Below are 16490 nucleotides of genomic sequence, written 5' to 3' on the forward strand. Positions count from 1 at the left end.
ACCTTCAGAAGTAGGCGCAAGGGTAGGTGAAAACTTTGTAGGAAACCTTTAGGTATTTTCGGCGTCACATGACTCTGTCCACACCCAACCTACACACAAGGCCTTCTGAGAGCCTCCACATCATCTTACCACAGAAGGTTCTCTTCTCTCCTTTCTTAGGATTCTTCTCACCCTGCAGGCCATGTCCTCACCAAGGTCTCAGACCCAGTACCCAGAATGGACAGAGAACCTGCCGTATGCCCTATACTCAGCTAGGCACTCAGCTAAAAGACGCAATGCAAGTGAGCAAAGGGCCTGTGGCATGATGGGGAGGGTTACCAAACCCACAGGCTGTACCAGTGCAGGAGCCCAGGGGACAGGCACAAGGTGAGAGGAGAGTCAAGGAGGTGTCCTGTGCTGAGCCTCACAGGTGAGCAGGAGGGAGCTGTGCAACAGCAGGAGGATAAGCAACTCAGGGGCAGGGACAACCAAAGGCTGGCACACAAGCCTGAGGGGAGACAATGCTTCAGTCCCCAGCAGGACAGGCAGGAAGGGTTTCTGACGTCAGAGTGGGAAGACAAGTGAGAACTCAGACAGAAGGGCAGTGAGGAGGCTATGCCTGCCATTCTGGGGAGAAGGAGGGAGCCATGGAAGGGCAGGCAGAAGTGAGTGACTGTGGGTACCATTCATGAGATCCCTGCAGGAAGAGGAGGCCAGGGCGAGAAGGGCAGGGAGTAGTGAAGAGTCCAGGGCAGGGAAGACTGCAGCTGAGGCACCTGCGGCCTTACAGATGGGCTCAGGTCAGGCCTGGGATCTGTGTTAGAAGCCATGAGTAGTAGCAGAGTAACTCACCAAGGGAAAGAGAGGAAGAAGGGGTTGGAAAGAATGCAGGCAGAGAGGGAGGGAGACAGCCAGGCAGAGAAGGGGACCACCAAGAGGGGAGAAGGAGCGCCTGGAACCCTGAGCTTTATCAACAGGACTCCATGAGAAGTGTGCAAAAGTAGCCCAAATGGCTATGGAAAAAAGCCAGAAGAGTGTGAGGAGGGCAGTCAAAGGAAGAGTGTCAGTAAACAGGGACAGCAAGAGGTGTCAAGTGCTACAGAGAGGACACTGGCAGAGAAGCAGAAATGCAAGATAGATGGTGAGGAAGTGAGGTAAAGTCCTGGGCAACAGTGAGGAAACAGAGCTGAGCCTGCTCTCTCCAGAGGTTGCCAAAACAAGGCCAAGAAGGGAGGAGCTAGAGAAGAGGGAAGAGCTAGAGAAGAGGGAGGAGCTAGAGAAGGCAACCTCGCACAGAAGGCAGTGTACCTTCTGAAACACTCAGATGATTCCTGTAGCTGACTAACTGCCAAACACTATGCTCAGTGCTAAGTACATGAAGAAGAAAAAGAAACCCCCTTGCTTAGAAGGGGAAAAGCTAGGAAGACATTCATTTAAGCAAACAAGATCAAAACGAGCTGAGCCACTTTTCTCTGGTCTCTTCCTTAGCTGACCTCTCGTTTCTGCCGGCCTGAGCTAGACCAGAGGTTCCACAGTAAAGCCTGGTTCCCCTGCCTCCAGATCACGCAAAGAGTTCCGAACATGTGCATCCGCAGACACCCCAAAGCGGGATCTGTGGCTTTCCTTTTTCTGATTAATGAAACAGTGCCTGACTTTAAAAAGGTCAAAAAGCACTGATTCTGATGTCCAGGACGATCCATCAGGACTCATGTATATACCAACACATCAATTCCACCAACAGAATGAGAATGCAAAAATGCCGCTGCTAAGACAAACCTTTGCTGCTTTCAGCAAATACCTCTTTTTAGTCTTTTATATGCTTTCTAGGAGCTCTGGTAGCATAGTGGCTAAAGCACTTGACTGCTAACCAGAAGGCTGGCGGTTCAAACCCACCAGCCACTCCTCGGAAGGAAGGTTGGGCAATCCTACTTCCGTAGTGATACTGCCTTGGAAACCCAAGGAGGGGTCGCTATGAGTCGGGGCCGACTCGACGGCACATAACAACAACAACAACAACATATGCTTTCTATAAGGAGCTTTGATGGCACAACGGTTAAGTACTCATCTGCAAATCGAAAGATCAGCGGTTTGAACCCTCAGCCACTCAGTGGAAGAAAGATGAAGCAGTCTGCTTCCATAAAGACTACAGTCTTGGAAACCTGATGGGGCAGTTCCACTCTGTTCCATAGGGTCACTATAGTTGGAATTGACTTGATATCAACTGGTTTGGTATGCTTCCATTTCAAATGATCATACAGACCCTGAAAAGATAACCAAGTCCAAGGTGGTATCCAGTCTTTAGAGTACTAGGAGAAAAAAACAACAGTAAGAAAATAATGCATTCAATCGGTCACCACTGGGGTATACTAAAGAACCAGAGGCCTACAGGAACTCACATCCTAGCAGGGAGTCCAAGTGAAGAGTGACTGAGTCACCACTTCATGGAAAGTAACCGTAAGACCCCGACAGCAAGCCTGGGAGGCTGCTGGTGGCCCCAGTGACAGCAGGGCAGGAACTGGGCCTGCCTTTGTAAGCAAAGAGCGTGAGCTCCAGACACAGAGCTGGGGACCAACTCGATGCTGCCGAGGGCTGGGCCTTGGGCTTGTCCTCTCTGCAACAGAGATGAGGACAATGCCAACTTCTCAGGTAAGCAGCATCCCTCACACATGCCTACTGCACATGGTGGTTAATGACATCACCAAAAAGCTGAAAGAGTGCACAGAGAACTCAGAACAGAATATGTGTGATGACAAGCTTCAAGGAAACAAAGGGTGCAGAGCACTGGGAACAGGTGGTGTTGGGGAAGGCTGGGTGACAGCGTTAGCACATCACTGCCAACACCAACAAGGAAAGAACTCACGGTGAGACCAAGTGAAGACTCAAGCTCTTAGGGGAACACCGAAGTCGTAAAGGTGGTAGTGTAATGAGCTCCTATCAGTTCACACAGTGGAAGGAGGAGCAAAAGCAACAAGCCAAGGCTGACTGTTGAGGTGGAGGTCAGATATACCTCCTCTCTCCAGCTTTTCACCAATTCAGACACCAACCATCCCTCCACAACACTCTCTACTTCCCTGCTGGGTTTGAAAGTTCATTGCAATGGCCACACAGAACTCAGACAATACTCACAGTTGCAGGGTTTCTTAGGGAAGTTAACAGGGTACAATTCAGGATCAGAAACCACTCAGGACACAATCTTCCCTCAGGCGAGTTTCTCAGCCATGCCCACAGGCAGGCCTCTCCCTGGCCCTCAGCCTCTCAGCCCTCAGCCCCTCAGGCCAGCCTCTGCCTGGCTTGGGCAAGTATTGCAAAGCTCTTTAGCTCCACCAGTGAGTGCCAAGAGGCACCCTACTTGTTAGTAACCCTTGGCCCCTAGGCACTCAGCTCTGTAGCTGAGTCAGCAAGCCTGGCTCTGCTCAATGCCCAGACACCCCACCCTGCCAGCTGGCCTCTTGCAGCGCTCTTGCTCTGGGGGTTGCTGAGCCTAGCTCCGCCAAGCGCCCAGAGGCACCCCACTCTGCCAGCAAGCCTCCTGCCTGAAGGCCCTACCTCAGCTTCCCTGCTCACCCACTACACCCTCCCCTGCTGCTCTCCTGGTCCAGCTGCCACCATTTCTCTGTTGCTCCTTCTCACCACCTCTGGCCGTCTCTGGTGCTACAGCTCACTCTCTCCCTTTGTCTCCTGGGTCTAGGAGGTTCTCAGCACAGGGATCCCAGGTTCAATGCACGTGTTCCACCCCTAGCTCTCCTTTCTTGGTGGTCGTGAGGTCCCACCCTCCCATCCCGCCCACCTCTGAGATGACTCATTTTAAGCCTAGCAGGATGGCAAACAGACCAATCCACTCACTGGGGTTTCATACACCTTTTTTGCATGGTCCCACCCCCACAAGGGTGCCAAGCACCTTATTTGTTTCATTAGCAAGCTATCCAATCCCCCTGGTGGGACACAAGCACCTCATTTGTATGCTTCTACTTAGTCACTTGGTGGAAGGTACTAGATCAGGTGACCCACAACTCTGCAGGTAGGAGGGGTTTTGAGTCAGCCAGTCACTGTCATGCCCCCGAGCAACCCCGCACTGTCCAGAAGAGGTGCCACAAGACAGGGACAACTGAGCACTATACCTCCTTTTCAACCTCTCTTTTCTTTTTCACTCCCCTTCTATTCTCATTGTTCTATATCCAATACTCCTCTGATTTCCTAACAACACTGCTGTTGTTGTCAGGGGCTGTCCAGTCTGCGCCAACTCACAGGAACCCTGTGTACAACAGAACGAGACGCTGCCCCATCCTGTTAGAACATAAGAAAACAGAAGCCCTTCCTAGTCAGCCAAACTCCACTCATCTTTAATGTTAGAAATATGGCAAGCACGATGATCAAAGCCATGTGCTTTACAGCCATACGGACCTTGATCAAATCCCAGCTGTACCTCTAACTCAGGTTCCAGGATTCTGAGGTTTGAGTCTGAGGATCCTAATAGTACATACTCTCTAGGCGTGTTGTAAGAATTAAATAACCAAGCACTTAGAAAAATGCCTAGCATGCAGTAAACATGCCAGGTCATAATCTCAAATACCACCTCCCCTGTGAAATCCAAACCCTGAAGTAGAATTAATATAGCTTTTTCTAAGCCTCCAATGGAAGAGAGCCTAGAAGTGTCCTGTCCCCATAACCCACCCTCTCCCCCCAATCCTCCTACCACCTACAGGCTGGAAACTTCCTCCTCAGTCCCCAACCCAACTCAGTGTTTGGCCCACAGGAAGCCTGCAGTGTGTGATGACCAACCAGACTTGAAGCACAGTCATGTTATATCCCACCAGTCAGGAAGGGGTCACTTGTCCATGAAGAAAGGCAAAGGATGGGTGTGAAGAAGGAAGAGACCCAGAATATCCCCAAGTCTGATGACGCACAGTCAATACCCCCTACACGTCTCTAAACCTCCTCTGAGCCTACTCCTAGGGTTGGAATGTCACCCCTTCAGGGAAGGAAGAGTTGAGTTCCCAGAGTCTATCTCATACAGAAGAAAACAGGACTTTCTGTCATACACCTTAAATTTACCTCTTTCAACACCTGACAAGTCTCTAGTTACAAGCTGTTGTTAGCCTGACTCACAGTGACCCCCGGCACAACAGAACACCACCCAGTCCTGTGCCACCCCACAGTCGGCTGCAGACTGCACCACTGAGATCCATGAGGATTTCAGCGGCTGATCTCCGGAAGACTGCCAGGCCTTTCTCCCTCACCCGTCTCGGTCTGGAAACTCCACTGCAATCTGGTTACCGCCAAAGCACCACACGAGCCTCCACCGACGCACGGGCAGTGGTTGCGCCGGAAGCAAGTGCCGGAAGCCGAGCTCGGGTCTCCCGCGTGGAACGCAAGAGCCGGACCCTGAACCACCACTGCCCTTACCTGCGGCACCGGCTATTAGGAAAACTCAGGACTAAGGGTTCTGTAGCCCCACTTGTGAAATTTAAGGTGACACCTTGAGAGGTCATTTATTTCAGATCTAAGCAGTCCTTCAGGATGCCTCTAATTCCTACTTCACACATCTGTAACCCCATGAAATGTTTATCACGCCAGTGTCATTCTACTTGACAAAAGACTCAGTAGCAGAATTGCAGATTACTCAAAAGTCCATCAATGTTTTCTAAATATACAGAATCACAAAACATCAAAGTCTGATATAAAAACGGAACTAAAACACAGAGGTAAATGAAAGCATGCTTTGCAGTCCATCTGAGGTGTTTCAAATTATGGTAAGACATCTCTCCTAAAAAACTTCACAAAAAAATAATTCCTAATGAATTGGACCACCAGCCACTCTTCGGAAGGAAGGTTGGGCTATCCTACTTCCGTAGTGATAAATGCCTCGGAAACCCAAGGAGGGGTCGCTATGAGTCGGGGCCGACTCGACGGCAAATAACAACAACAACAATGAATTGGTGGTTCTTCTATTCTAATGGCTACTAACACTTCCTTGTGTTGTTGCTGTTAGGTGCCATCAAGTCAGCCCTGACGCAGACCAACCCTACGTACAAAACAACAGAACACGGCCCAGTCCTGTGCCACCCTCCCCATCAATCATTGCCATGTTTGGTCCCATTACTACAGCCACTGTGTCAATCCATCTCCTTGAGGGTCTTCCTCTTTTTCACTGACCCTCTCCCAACCACGACACCCTTCTCCAGTGACTGGTCCCTCCTGACAACACGTCCAAAGTATGAGAGGCAGAGTCTCACCATCCCCTCTTCAAAGGAGCACATTCCTGCTGTACTTCGCCTGGCAGTCCACAGAATATTCAATATTCTTCGCCAACACCATAATTCAAAGGCATCAATTCTTCAGTCTTCCTTGTTCACTGTCAGCTCTCACATGTATACAAGGAGACTGAAAATACCATGGCTTGGGTCAGGCGCACCTTAGTCCTCAAACTGACATCTTTGCTTTTCAGCATTTTAAAGAGCTCTATTGCAGCAGACTTCCCCAATGCAATATGCTGTTTGATCTCCTGACTGCTGCTTCAACGTGAATTGACTGTGGATCCAAATAAAATGAAATCCTTGACAACTTCAATTTTTTCTCTGTTTATCATAACGATACTTATTGGACTAGTTGTGAGGATTTCTGTTTTCTTGATGTTGAGGTGTAATTCATACTGAAGGCTGTAATCTTTGATTTTCATCAGTAAGTGCTTTAAGTTCTCTTCACTTTCAGCCAGCCAGGTTGTGTCTGCAAAGCACAGGTTGTCCATCAGCCTTTCTCCAATCCTGATGGCACATTCTTCTTCATATAGTCCAGATTCTCGGATTGTCTGCTCAGCACACAGACTGAATGAGTATGGTGAAAGGATACAAGCCTGACGCACACCTTTCCTGATTCTAAGCCACGCGTGACTGCCTCTTGGTCAATGTACAGGTTCCTCATGAGCACAACTAAGTGTTCTGAAATTCTTCTCAACATTATCTATAATTTGTTATGATCCACACAGCTGAATGCCTTTACACAATCAATAAAACACACCTTTCATTTATAAATTTTCTGCTCCCCTCCCCCAAGAATGAACCCTTTTGTGCATTAACTCTAAAATCAGGAAGTTCACTGGTCTAATAGACTGGTAAACCCTCCCACCCCACCCCACCCCACCCCACCCCACCGCATATACACACGCCACCCAAAGACTACGGCCCCTAGTCATCCTTAAAGCCTGGAAGTGAACTCACTCCCATGGCTTACTTCCAGCCAAACAGACAGGCCTATAAGATGAACTATTAAACCAAACAGATACATTGCTCAGAACAATCAACCATAGGAGATGGAAGGTCAGCGTCTGCACACAGAGAGCGCTCAGAAGGCAGGAATGTGTGACAAAGGGCATAGGGAAAAGGCAGCCACAGGCAGGAAGTCGGAAAAAGCTGTTCCGTTGTATGGGTTGCAATCATTGTTACAAAACAAAATGTGTATGAACTGGTGAACGGAAAACAAATTTGTTCTTTCATCCAAATCACAATAAAAAAAAAATACAGCTCAGGGAGCTGGCAGTTATAGACGGGAAAGCTCACTGGCTTTGCTGCTAGACAAACCTGTTTTCTAATCCCTAGACCACCACATACTATCATGGCCTCATAGGGGACAAGTGACCTAACTACTGAGCAAACCTCCTCCTAGGAGACTGAACTGAAAAAAAAAAAAAAACTCACTGCCATCAAATCGGACCCGACTCATAGCAACCCCTCCTTGAGTTTCCAAGGTGGTATCTCTAGGGAAGCAGATTGCCCAGTCTTCCTTCTGAGGAGTGGCTGGTGGGTTTGAACCACTAGCCTTCTGGTTAGCAGTCAAATGCCTTAGGCAGTACACCACCAGACAGAAAACACCGCCATGGTCTCTAGCACAGCATATCTTCTAGAAACGTCCATCCTCTTTCCCCATTTTCTTTACCCTCAAACTGCAAAATGTGTGAAGGCCTCACTATGGCCCCTGCTTTGTACCCCAGACCTAACCCACTGGGGGAGGGGGCCAGCAGGTGGAAATCTAGCATGCTGACCCCTTGCAAATATGCTCCCTAGGTTCTATTTTCTATTCCCCTCCATTCTCTCAGCAATTTGTAGTCTTTAAAGACAACCCAAGGAATCTGGAGTCCCAAAGGTTTCAAGCTACATCACAACTAATTCAAATCTAGGTGAACACCCCAGGGATACATTCGATTGTCTTAAAGCACAATCTACAAGGCACAATAGCAGAGGGAGAGGCCCACTGTCCCAATCTACCCCTCCCCCAAAATACTTATTTGTCTAATCCATCTTCCAAGACAGGCAGGTGGAAGAAGACTGTTGAAACGCCAGCTACGTCCGATGTAAACACGTGACAGCTCTCAGCAAGCACGTGTGCCCACCATCCCCACCAGGTTGGGTACACATACGCTCCTGTACACACACAAGCGTGCACACCCCCAGAAAGCCTGACAGAAGACACTACTAAACACAGATGAGAGAAACACTATCCTACTAGTCAGGACCTGACAACAATCCTTCTGAAAAGATGAAGGGAAACTCTAAGAAGCTATTTCTATACCTTCACAGTTCTGTGCAATTCACACTAAAAAGTTATCAAAAGAAAGCATTTCAAGATGTTCCCTTCAGATTATGCCATTTTCTCAGTCTCCTCCCCGACCCACCCAAGGGGGAAACACCCTAAAGCATAGTTAAGACACTGTGTCTATACATCAGTAGCTTCTGCTCAAACAATGCATTTACCATTTCCAAGAATTCATACTCTAGAAATACTGTCCTGCCACACTGGAATTAAGACACACTCTCTTAAAATGACTGTCAAGCTTGGTAACTTTGTTTCCACAACACTGTTCTTTAAACAACTTCTGTTTTTGTAAAAGCCAGAGGTCCAGATCTGTTGGGTAAAAACTTCAAAGAGTACACATGCCCACTGAGCATGGGCCAAAGCAATCCTGGGAGTGTGTGCTGCTGATGGCCTGAAAGGGCCTGCAAATGACAGAAAACAAGGAAGCCAGCTTGGAAACCATAATGCAACTCTGTTTTTAACACAATCTCGGCAAAATAGCTGAGTAGAAGGCTTTTATTTTATTAAAGACACTCTGTGGCAACACTTCCTGACTAACGGAAGTGTTTATGGTCACCTTTCTTGTCATCTTGCTGAAAGCTCTGCTCATCTATTCCAAATCACGGTCACCCTTCTGACGACAAATCTCTGGAATCCAAACTGAAGATGTATGAGGCAATCATACCCGTTGGTGGGAACGCCTTATACAAAAATATAAAATCTGGATTTGAAAAACTGAGCCTAGGGGTAGCATTTGAGTGATGGCAATATAATTTACTGCCTGGTCCCTCAACTATTCAGTGGTAATATTGCAGGGTCCAATTTCTCAGTATTCTGCCATGAGCATGTGCAGGTAAAGTGCTACATAACTCTAATAAGTAAAAGATAGTGTTAACAGCCAGCTACCCATGGGGAGCAAGTAGTTGGACGCTCAAACACTGTTCCACATCCTACTCTGGTGAGTAGCGACTAGGCTCTAAAGAGCTTGCAAGCGGCCATCTAGGTGCAACAATGGCTCTCTCCTCATCCAGAGCAAAGAAGAATGAAGAAAAGCAAAGACACACGGAAACAATTAGTCCAACCAATGGGTACACCATGCAATCCTCAGCCTATATGACTATGAGACCAGAAGAACTGGATGGTACCTGGCTACTACTGCCAACCACTCGGAGGGGAATCTATGCAGGAGATCATGGGCAGAGTGGGAGAATAATGTGAACCAAAACTCAAAATCATTTAGGAAAAAAAAAAAAAGTCCAGGTTTGCTGCTCTGATAGAACCCCTGAGACTATGGTCCCTAGCTGCCTTTCAGGTCTGGAATAGAACCCACTCCTGTGGCTGCCAGCCAGAAAAAGACAGGCACATGAGCTGAGCATTTACATTAGGTACATACATTCCTTGGAGAGATTGATCATGAGAGAATAGAAGGGCTGTGTATGCACAGAGAGACAGCTCAGGGGGCAGGAGTGCATGGGAGGGAAGGACAGAGGGCAGAGGTAACTATCAGGAGGAAGTGGAAGGGGAGCTGTTGCATTGTGGGAAATTGCAGTCAATGTCATGAGACAAAGTATATGTGAGCTGCTGTATGGAAAGTGAATTTGCTCTGTAAACTTTCACCCAAATCACAATTAAAAAAAAAAAAAAGATAACGTTAATAATGTTTAAGAGTTCATCTCCTTAATAAGCAACAATTCAGACTAATTATTTTAATAAATTCACACTTAGAGGAAAAGTTTGCAGGCATTAAGGAAACTGTGATGCATGTTTATAACCACACACACCAAGGAAACACTACCATTTTCCAAATAAGAGCACATGGCCAAGAACTATCAATGTTTTTCCCCTAAAGAGTTAATTGTGAAGAAGCAAACAAATGGATCAAAGAGAGTTACCTTCTGTACACTTTCCTCCCAGGAACAGGAACTCAGAAGGAAATACCATGATCTATGAAGATTCAAGTCTAACTGAAGTGCAGCAAGTTTAATGCCACTTGTTCTTTTAATAATTAAATAAGTGAAGACAGTCTCTTCAGGACGGACTTAAAGCACTACCATAAAGAATCTTAAGCACACTGTTGACATTCTGTTGTACTGTGAAACAGTCTGCTCTATGCGGCCATGAAACGTTAAGGAAATCAGGGCTACACTGAAGCTAAAGAATTAGTGCTGTACTTAAAATCCGAAAGATAACGACTGCATTGTATTGACTACATCCACAGGGTTTTCTATATTTTTAATTTCCTAAACAATCTTAGATTATGTATCAACTTGAAGAGTGAAGTTGTGATCATATCCTAAATATGCTTTCCTCATACGAAAGACAGTATCATCAAGATACCTACCATCTAAAGTGCCCAAGTTCCTGTTTTCTCCCCAAAGTGGTGACCAACCACCCCAATCTATGGGTGCTCTCCCACTGACATCCCTGCTGACCAAAGGAGACTCAGAGACTTCTTGAAGACTCCTGGCAGTTTCAGAATAAAGCATGGTAAATGGGTCCACAGTGGACTTGAACCTGGACTAGTCACCTGTGTGACAGTATCATCGCCAGGGGGTACGGCAGGATGTGGAGAAGGATTAAGAGTCTTGGAGAGAGACCAAAAAAATACAAGACACACTATTTACTGCAGACAGAATCTGACGGAGGGGGAGGGAGAGGAGAAGAAAGAGATACAAATGCCCTGACAGGGAGCCATTCAGAACACTGGGCGACCAGCGGGGCCTCAGCGAGGAGCCGGAGAGCAGAGGGCAGGCCTGGGCAGGACTGAGGTCAGTAAAGGAGGGACAATGCAAAGGGCTCACACTCCACAGGTCTCCAAAGTGCTCTAACTCTCATAGAGTCCCCCCGGGCTGAGAGAGCTCACGTTGCTGACGTCGTCAAAAGGTCTCATGAGAACCAACCCCAATCTAGGCAAATCCCACCGTCTTCTCTGGAGAAGGCCCCGGTCTTTCTCCTTTGCTATTTAGCACTCTGCAGTATGGTATGTTCTGTAAGACTAAACAAGATGACATAAATCTTGTCCTCATTTCTTCTGTAACATCCTTAAATTTCACAAAACCCCCCAAATTCCCAAGCTCAGAAAGAATCCAATGATACACAATCCCTTCCCATCATCCTAAAACCAAACTCACTGCCATCCAATCAGATCCGACTCATAGTGACCCCTTCCTTGGGTTTCCAAGGCGGTATTACTACGGAAGTAGACTGCCCACCCTTCCATCTGAGGAGTGGCTGGGGGGTTTGAACCACCAGCCTTCTGGTTAGCACTCAAATGCCTTAGGCACTACGCCACCAGAGCTCCATAGGCTGAGGAAGCGTAGAGGACTAATTTTTTTCCCTTTAGGTGACAGACATTTTAACTATAACGTTAGCATAGTGGCTAAGGCACTTGACTGCTAACCAGAAGGCTGGCAGTTTAAACCCACCAGCCACTCCTCAGAAGGAAGATGGGGCAATCTACTTCCGTAGTGATACTGCCTCGGAAATCCAAGGAGGGGTCATTATGAGTCAGGCCAAGGAGGGGTCGTTATGAGTCAGGTCTGACTCGATGGCACATAACAACAACAACAACAAACAAAGTTAGCTTAGAAGCCTGAGCCTTCTTCCAAGTGAACTACAGGAAGTCAGAGTCATCACCCTGAGGTACTTGGAAGAAGTCAATTAAATGTGCCAGTGTTCACCTTCCAACGAATTCTCTCTCTACAGCAAGCCAGGGTATAGAGCCTCAATTCCGATGTCATTGTCTATTCACCTTAAAAAAAAAAAAAAAAACACGTCATAATATGGTTAACACATACCTACACAGGCCTCTTTGAAGCTGTGAGCCAATGGTCTTCCACAATTTGACACCAGGCCTTCTCTTGGGCCACTTCCCCAGGACAAACATCCAGTGAATTTGGCCATCAGTGCTTTGGGCAACCCAGAGCTAGATGGTTCACTCTTCTCTGCTACACCTTCCAGGCAAAGAAAAGGTGAAGTGATGAAAGCCAGCTGTCTAGACACAACCACTGACATCTGTCCAACAAAGGAGCTGAACAGCCACAGTCCCTGTTTCTAAACGACAGCAAAGCTTTCCGCAGGAGGCAAGTGGGCTATGAGTGTCACCTCTAAGGAATGATGGAGCGCGAGGCTTTGGGGAGCGAAGTGGCCCGCCCAAGGTACATCTTTAAGGGAAAGAACTAAAACAAAAATGTGCATTTTATCCAATCAGAGCTTCTTTCGGTAGCACCAGGTCAGAGCGAGTGCTTGTATGGAGGGCTGGGGGCGTGGAATTGCTGCGGTCAATCACAGACAGACTGTGTGCTGAGCCGTAGCACGAGGCTAACTTTGACACTGACTGTGTTCATGCACAAAGGCCTCAGAAGACGACTCCTGTCTACTGACCAGCCTTGTCTCCACTTGGCCCTGAACCCCCAACACTGTGCAATAACATCCAGAACTACCAGCAGCACCCCAAAGGGGTCCAGTCAACACCACCTTTGCACCTCATCCTACACATGCAATTCCCTCTGCCTGAAATGGTACCCAGGAGGCAAAGTGACAGTCACAGTTTTGGGGTATTTCCCCGGAGTCACACAGCATAACAGTTAAGAGTGCAGGCTCTAAAGTCTGGGGTCAAATGTGCCACTTGCCAACAGCTAACTCTGGACAAGTCATCCTACACTGCTTCCTTACAGTGCACATAGCCAGGGTGCCCTGGCCAGCAGTCACTCCACAAACACCTACTGAGCACCTACTGTGGCCGGGTGCTAGGGATACAGTGGTGGTCTGGCAGTCACATTTAAAGTTGCCTCAAGTGTACCCCCATCGTGTCAGCCATGGGATTTCCTTCCCAACACTCCACGCTCCCTGCAATGATCGTGTGTGCGTGTGTGTGTGTGTGTGTGTGTGTGTGTGTGCTGGTCTGTCTCCTCTCCTTAGAGCGGAAGCACTCTGAAAGCAGGAGCCTGGTCTGTCTTGGTCACTACTGTCTCCCAGTGCCAAGGACACGCCTACCACAGCTAAACGTTTTAACAACCGCGGAAAGACTTAACGAGTAAGTCACACAAGGTCCGCGCTGTCTCATGCACTTAAAAGGTCCAAGTGACCGAGGTGGTGGGAAGTGCACCCAGGAACCAAGGCTCCGGCCCGCCACACACTCACGCGCTGCTCAGTTCCACGTCCGGGCGGCTCTGGGGAGAAACGGGCTCCCGGAGCTGCAGCGCAGAGGGAGCAAGGCTCTGGGGGCGGGCTGGGTGATGTCCCACCGCAGCTCCGGGGCGGGTTCCTTTGGTTCGTGCGCACAGCAGACGCAGACCAGCGCGTGAGGTGGGCGCGGCGGCACTGCCCTGTCCTCACCGAGCTTCCCCTCTAGCGCAGCAGAGACGGTACACAAGCGGCTGAGCGAGTACTGTGGGTGCTGACAAGTGCCGCGCACACCCTGGACGCGAGCGGCGGCGGGGAAGGACCGCGGTCCCCTGGCTCCCTGGGTGGGGACAGCTGACACCTGGGAGGTCAACCCTGTCAAGAGCTGGGAAAGAAACTTCCGGGCGAACGGCGCAGCCAGTGCTTACACTCTAGAGCAGAAGACCGCAAACTAGGCGGTAACACTGACAATGACAACTGTGACAAGTGCCTCGAAGGCGAGGCGCCCGGGGAGACTGTGGGCGGCGGAGCAGACCAGGGCCCCCGCACGCCAGGCGGCTCCTGACAGCTGTCGGGACGCAAGGCAGGCGCGGGCCGACGTCACCTGGCGCCGGGGCTGTCCCCGCTACAACTCCGGTGGGGCCGCAGGGCCCACGCGGGGCACCGGCCGGGCCTGGCCCGCGAGCCGGAAGATGGCGGCCCGGGCCCGAGGCCTCCGCGGCTTACCTCGGAATTTGAGCTCGTGCTGCGGCTCGAGGCTCAGGACCTGCTCCACCTTCGCCATGTTTCTTGGCGGGGCACCTTTGGCGGGGGGGGACCCCCCCCAGAACCCACCTGGGGCGGAGGGGGAAGTTTGGCCCCCCCTTTACTTTTTAAAAAAAAAAAAAAAAAAAAAAAGGGGAGGGGGGGTGGGGAGCAGGCGGGGGTCGCGGTGTGGTGCGCGAGGGCGGGGGCGGCCTACGCGCTGTAGGCGCAGGGGCGGAGGGCGAGGCCGAGGCCGCGGTGCCCGGCGAGCTCGCTGCACGCACGCACGCACGCACGCACGCAGCGACGCCGCACGCGGCGGGAAGTGGTGCCCTGCTCCGGCTCCAAGGGCTACGGGGAAGCTGCGCGCGCAGAGCCCTTCCCGAGCGCAGTGCGCAGGCGCGGCGGGACAGGGGGCCCAGGCAGGGGGCAGGGCTTCGCGCGGCTTCGGAGGAGGGGTCGCTGTGGGCTGCCCAGAAATGATAACCGAGTCCGCAGAGAGTAATCGTTTATTAGAGGCCTTTTGGGCGGCAGCCCTTACGTTAAGTGCTCTATTCCATAATAATAATTAATAAGAATAAACTCCACTTTTCCCTTGCCTGTTCAGTGTCAGGAACTGTAAAGACTTTGAGCAATAATGAATGTACTATTTATTAATCTTATTATAGGCACGATGTTTATGAGTGAATGATGTGTTGGGCAGTGCAACGTATCCTAACTAGCAATTATAAATATAATAAACAACCAGTTACTGCTTGCTTATTTTGTGCCACTCAGCTGAACGCTTTGAATACATTGAATGGGAGCTCTGGTGGCCTAGTGCCTTAAGGCACTTGACTACTAACCAGAAGGCTGGCGGTTCAAACCCACCAGCTACTCCCAGGACGGAAGACTGGGTGAGCTACTATCCGTAGTGATTCCACCTGGGGTGGTTGCTCTGAGTCAGATCAGACTGGATGACAGTGAGTTTGGTTTTACACATTGAACCTTTACCATGTAACAAGCACAGGGCTGAATCCTTACCAATAGATCCCATTTGTTTATACAATAAATATTCAGAGACAGGAAGGTCAGGTGAGTTGACTCGGTTCTACCCTCTTGCATGTTGCACCAGGAAAGAGACAGCCTTTGATTAAATAACCACATATGTAAATACATAATTAAAAATTGCTGGGATTTGCTTGACCTCAAAATGCAGCATTCTCCATCATTTTACCATCTAAAATTTATTTCATTTTATCATAGTACATAATGCTTGCTACATAAAATACGTGTTCCTAATACTCTCCGACACTTACAGATTCAGAAGAAAGGCCTGGTAATCGGCTTCCAAGAACTCCACCACTGAAAGCCCCAAAGAGCATAATTCCTCTTGGACACACAGGGTCACCAGGTGTCAGTCAAGTCCATAGCAAGTGCTGTCTGGTGTACTATATGCAAATGAAACGATGGTGCAGCCTGCACGGCAGGTATTGGTTGTTTTCTGTGCTTTTCTTCCCACATCTGTATGCCTGACGTTTTTGATAACCACCCTGTATGTTTTATTTTTGAAAGATACTCTGTATCTTTTAACTGGAGTACTTAGTCCAGTTACACTTCTTATGTTTACTGATCTATCTGAATTTATTTCTGTTATTTTATGCTTTGTATTTGCCCTGGGTTTTGTTTTTTTTTTTTTCTATTTTTCTCTCCTTTCTTGTTTTTTTTTTTTAATTCTATTTTTCTTCCTTTTATACACCCTATTCTAGTGCTTTAATGATTAGTCCTAGAAATTCAAGCATGTGTGCCTATCTTACAACATTCTAATTTTAATAAACATCTTTACTTTTGTCACTTAAAATACAAGGACTTTGAAACACTTTACCTTTATGCTGTGTAGTAAATTACTTAGTGTGGCTTTTCTACCCATGTTGTTGTTATGTGCCGTTGAGTCAAACCCGACTCATAGCGACCCCTCCTTGGGTTTCCGAGGCAGTATCTCTACGGAAGTAGGATTGCCCAACCTTCCTTCCGAGGAGCGGCTGGTGGGTTTGAACCGCCAGCCGTCTGGTTAGCAGGCAAGTGTCTTAGCCACTATG

General features: G+C 48.7%; 1 protein-coding gene across 1 annotated transcript in view; it reads right to left on the bottom strand.

The window, feature by feature from the left end:
- Positions 1 to 14452, bottom strand: part of VAPB (VAMP associated protein B and C) — an 83540-nt gene extending 69088 nt beyond the window's left edge. Inside the window, exon 1 of the mRNA XM_007951502.1 lies at positions 14395 to 14452. Coding sequence (XP_007949693.1) covers positions 14395 to 14452 — 58 coding nt within the window. The remainder of the gene's footprint in view (positions 1 to 14394) is intronic.
- Between the last annotated feature and the right edge of the window lie 2038 nt (positions 14453 to 16490).

The sequence above is a fragment of the Orycteropus afer genome, unplaced genomic scaffold (assembly GCF_000298275.1).
Source record: "Orycteropus afer afer isolate SDZICR_OR568_19922 unplaced genomic scaffold, OryAfe1.0 scaffold00295, whole genome shotgun sequence".
NCBI lineage: Eukaryota > Metazoa > Chordata > Mammalia > Tubulidentata > Orycteropodidae > Orycteropus > Orycteropus afer.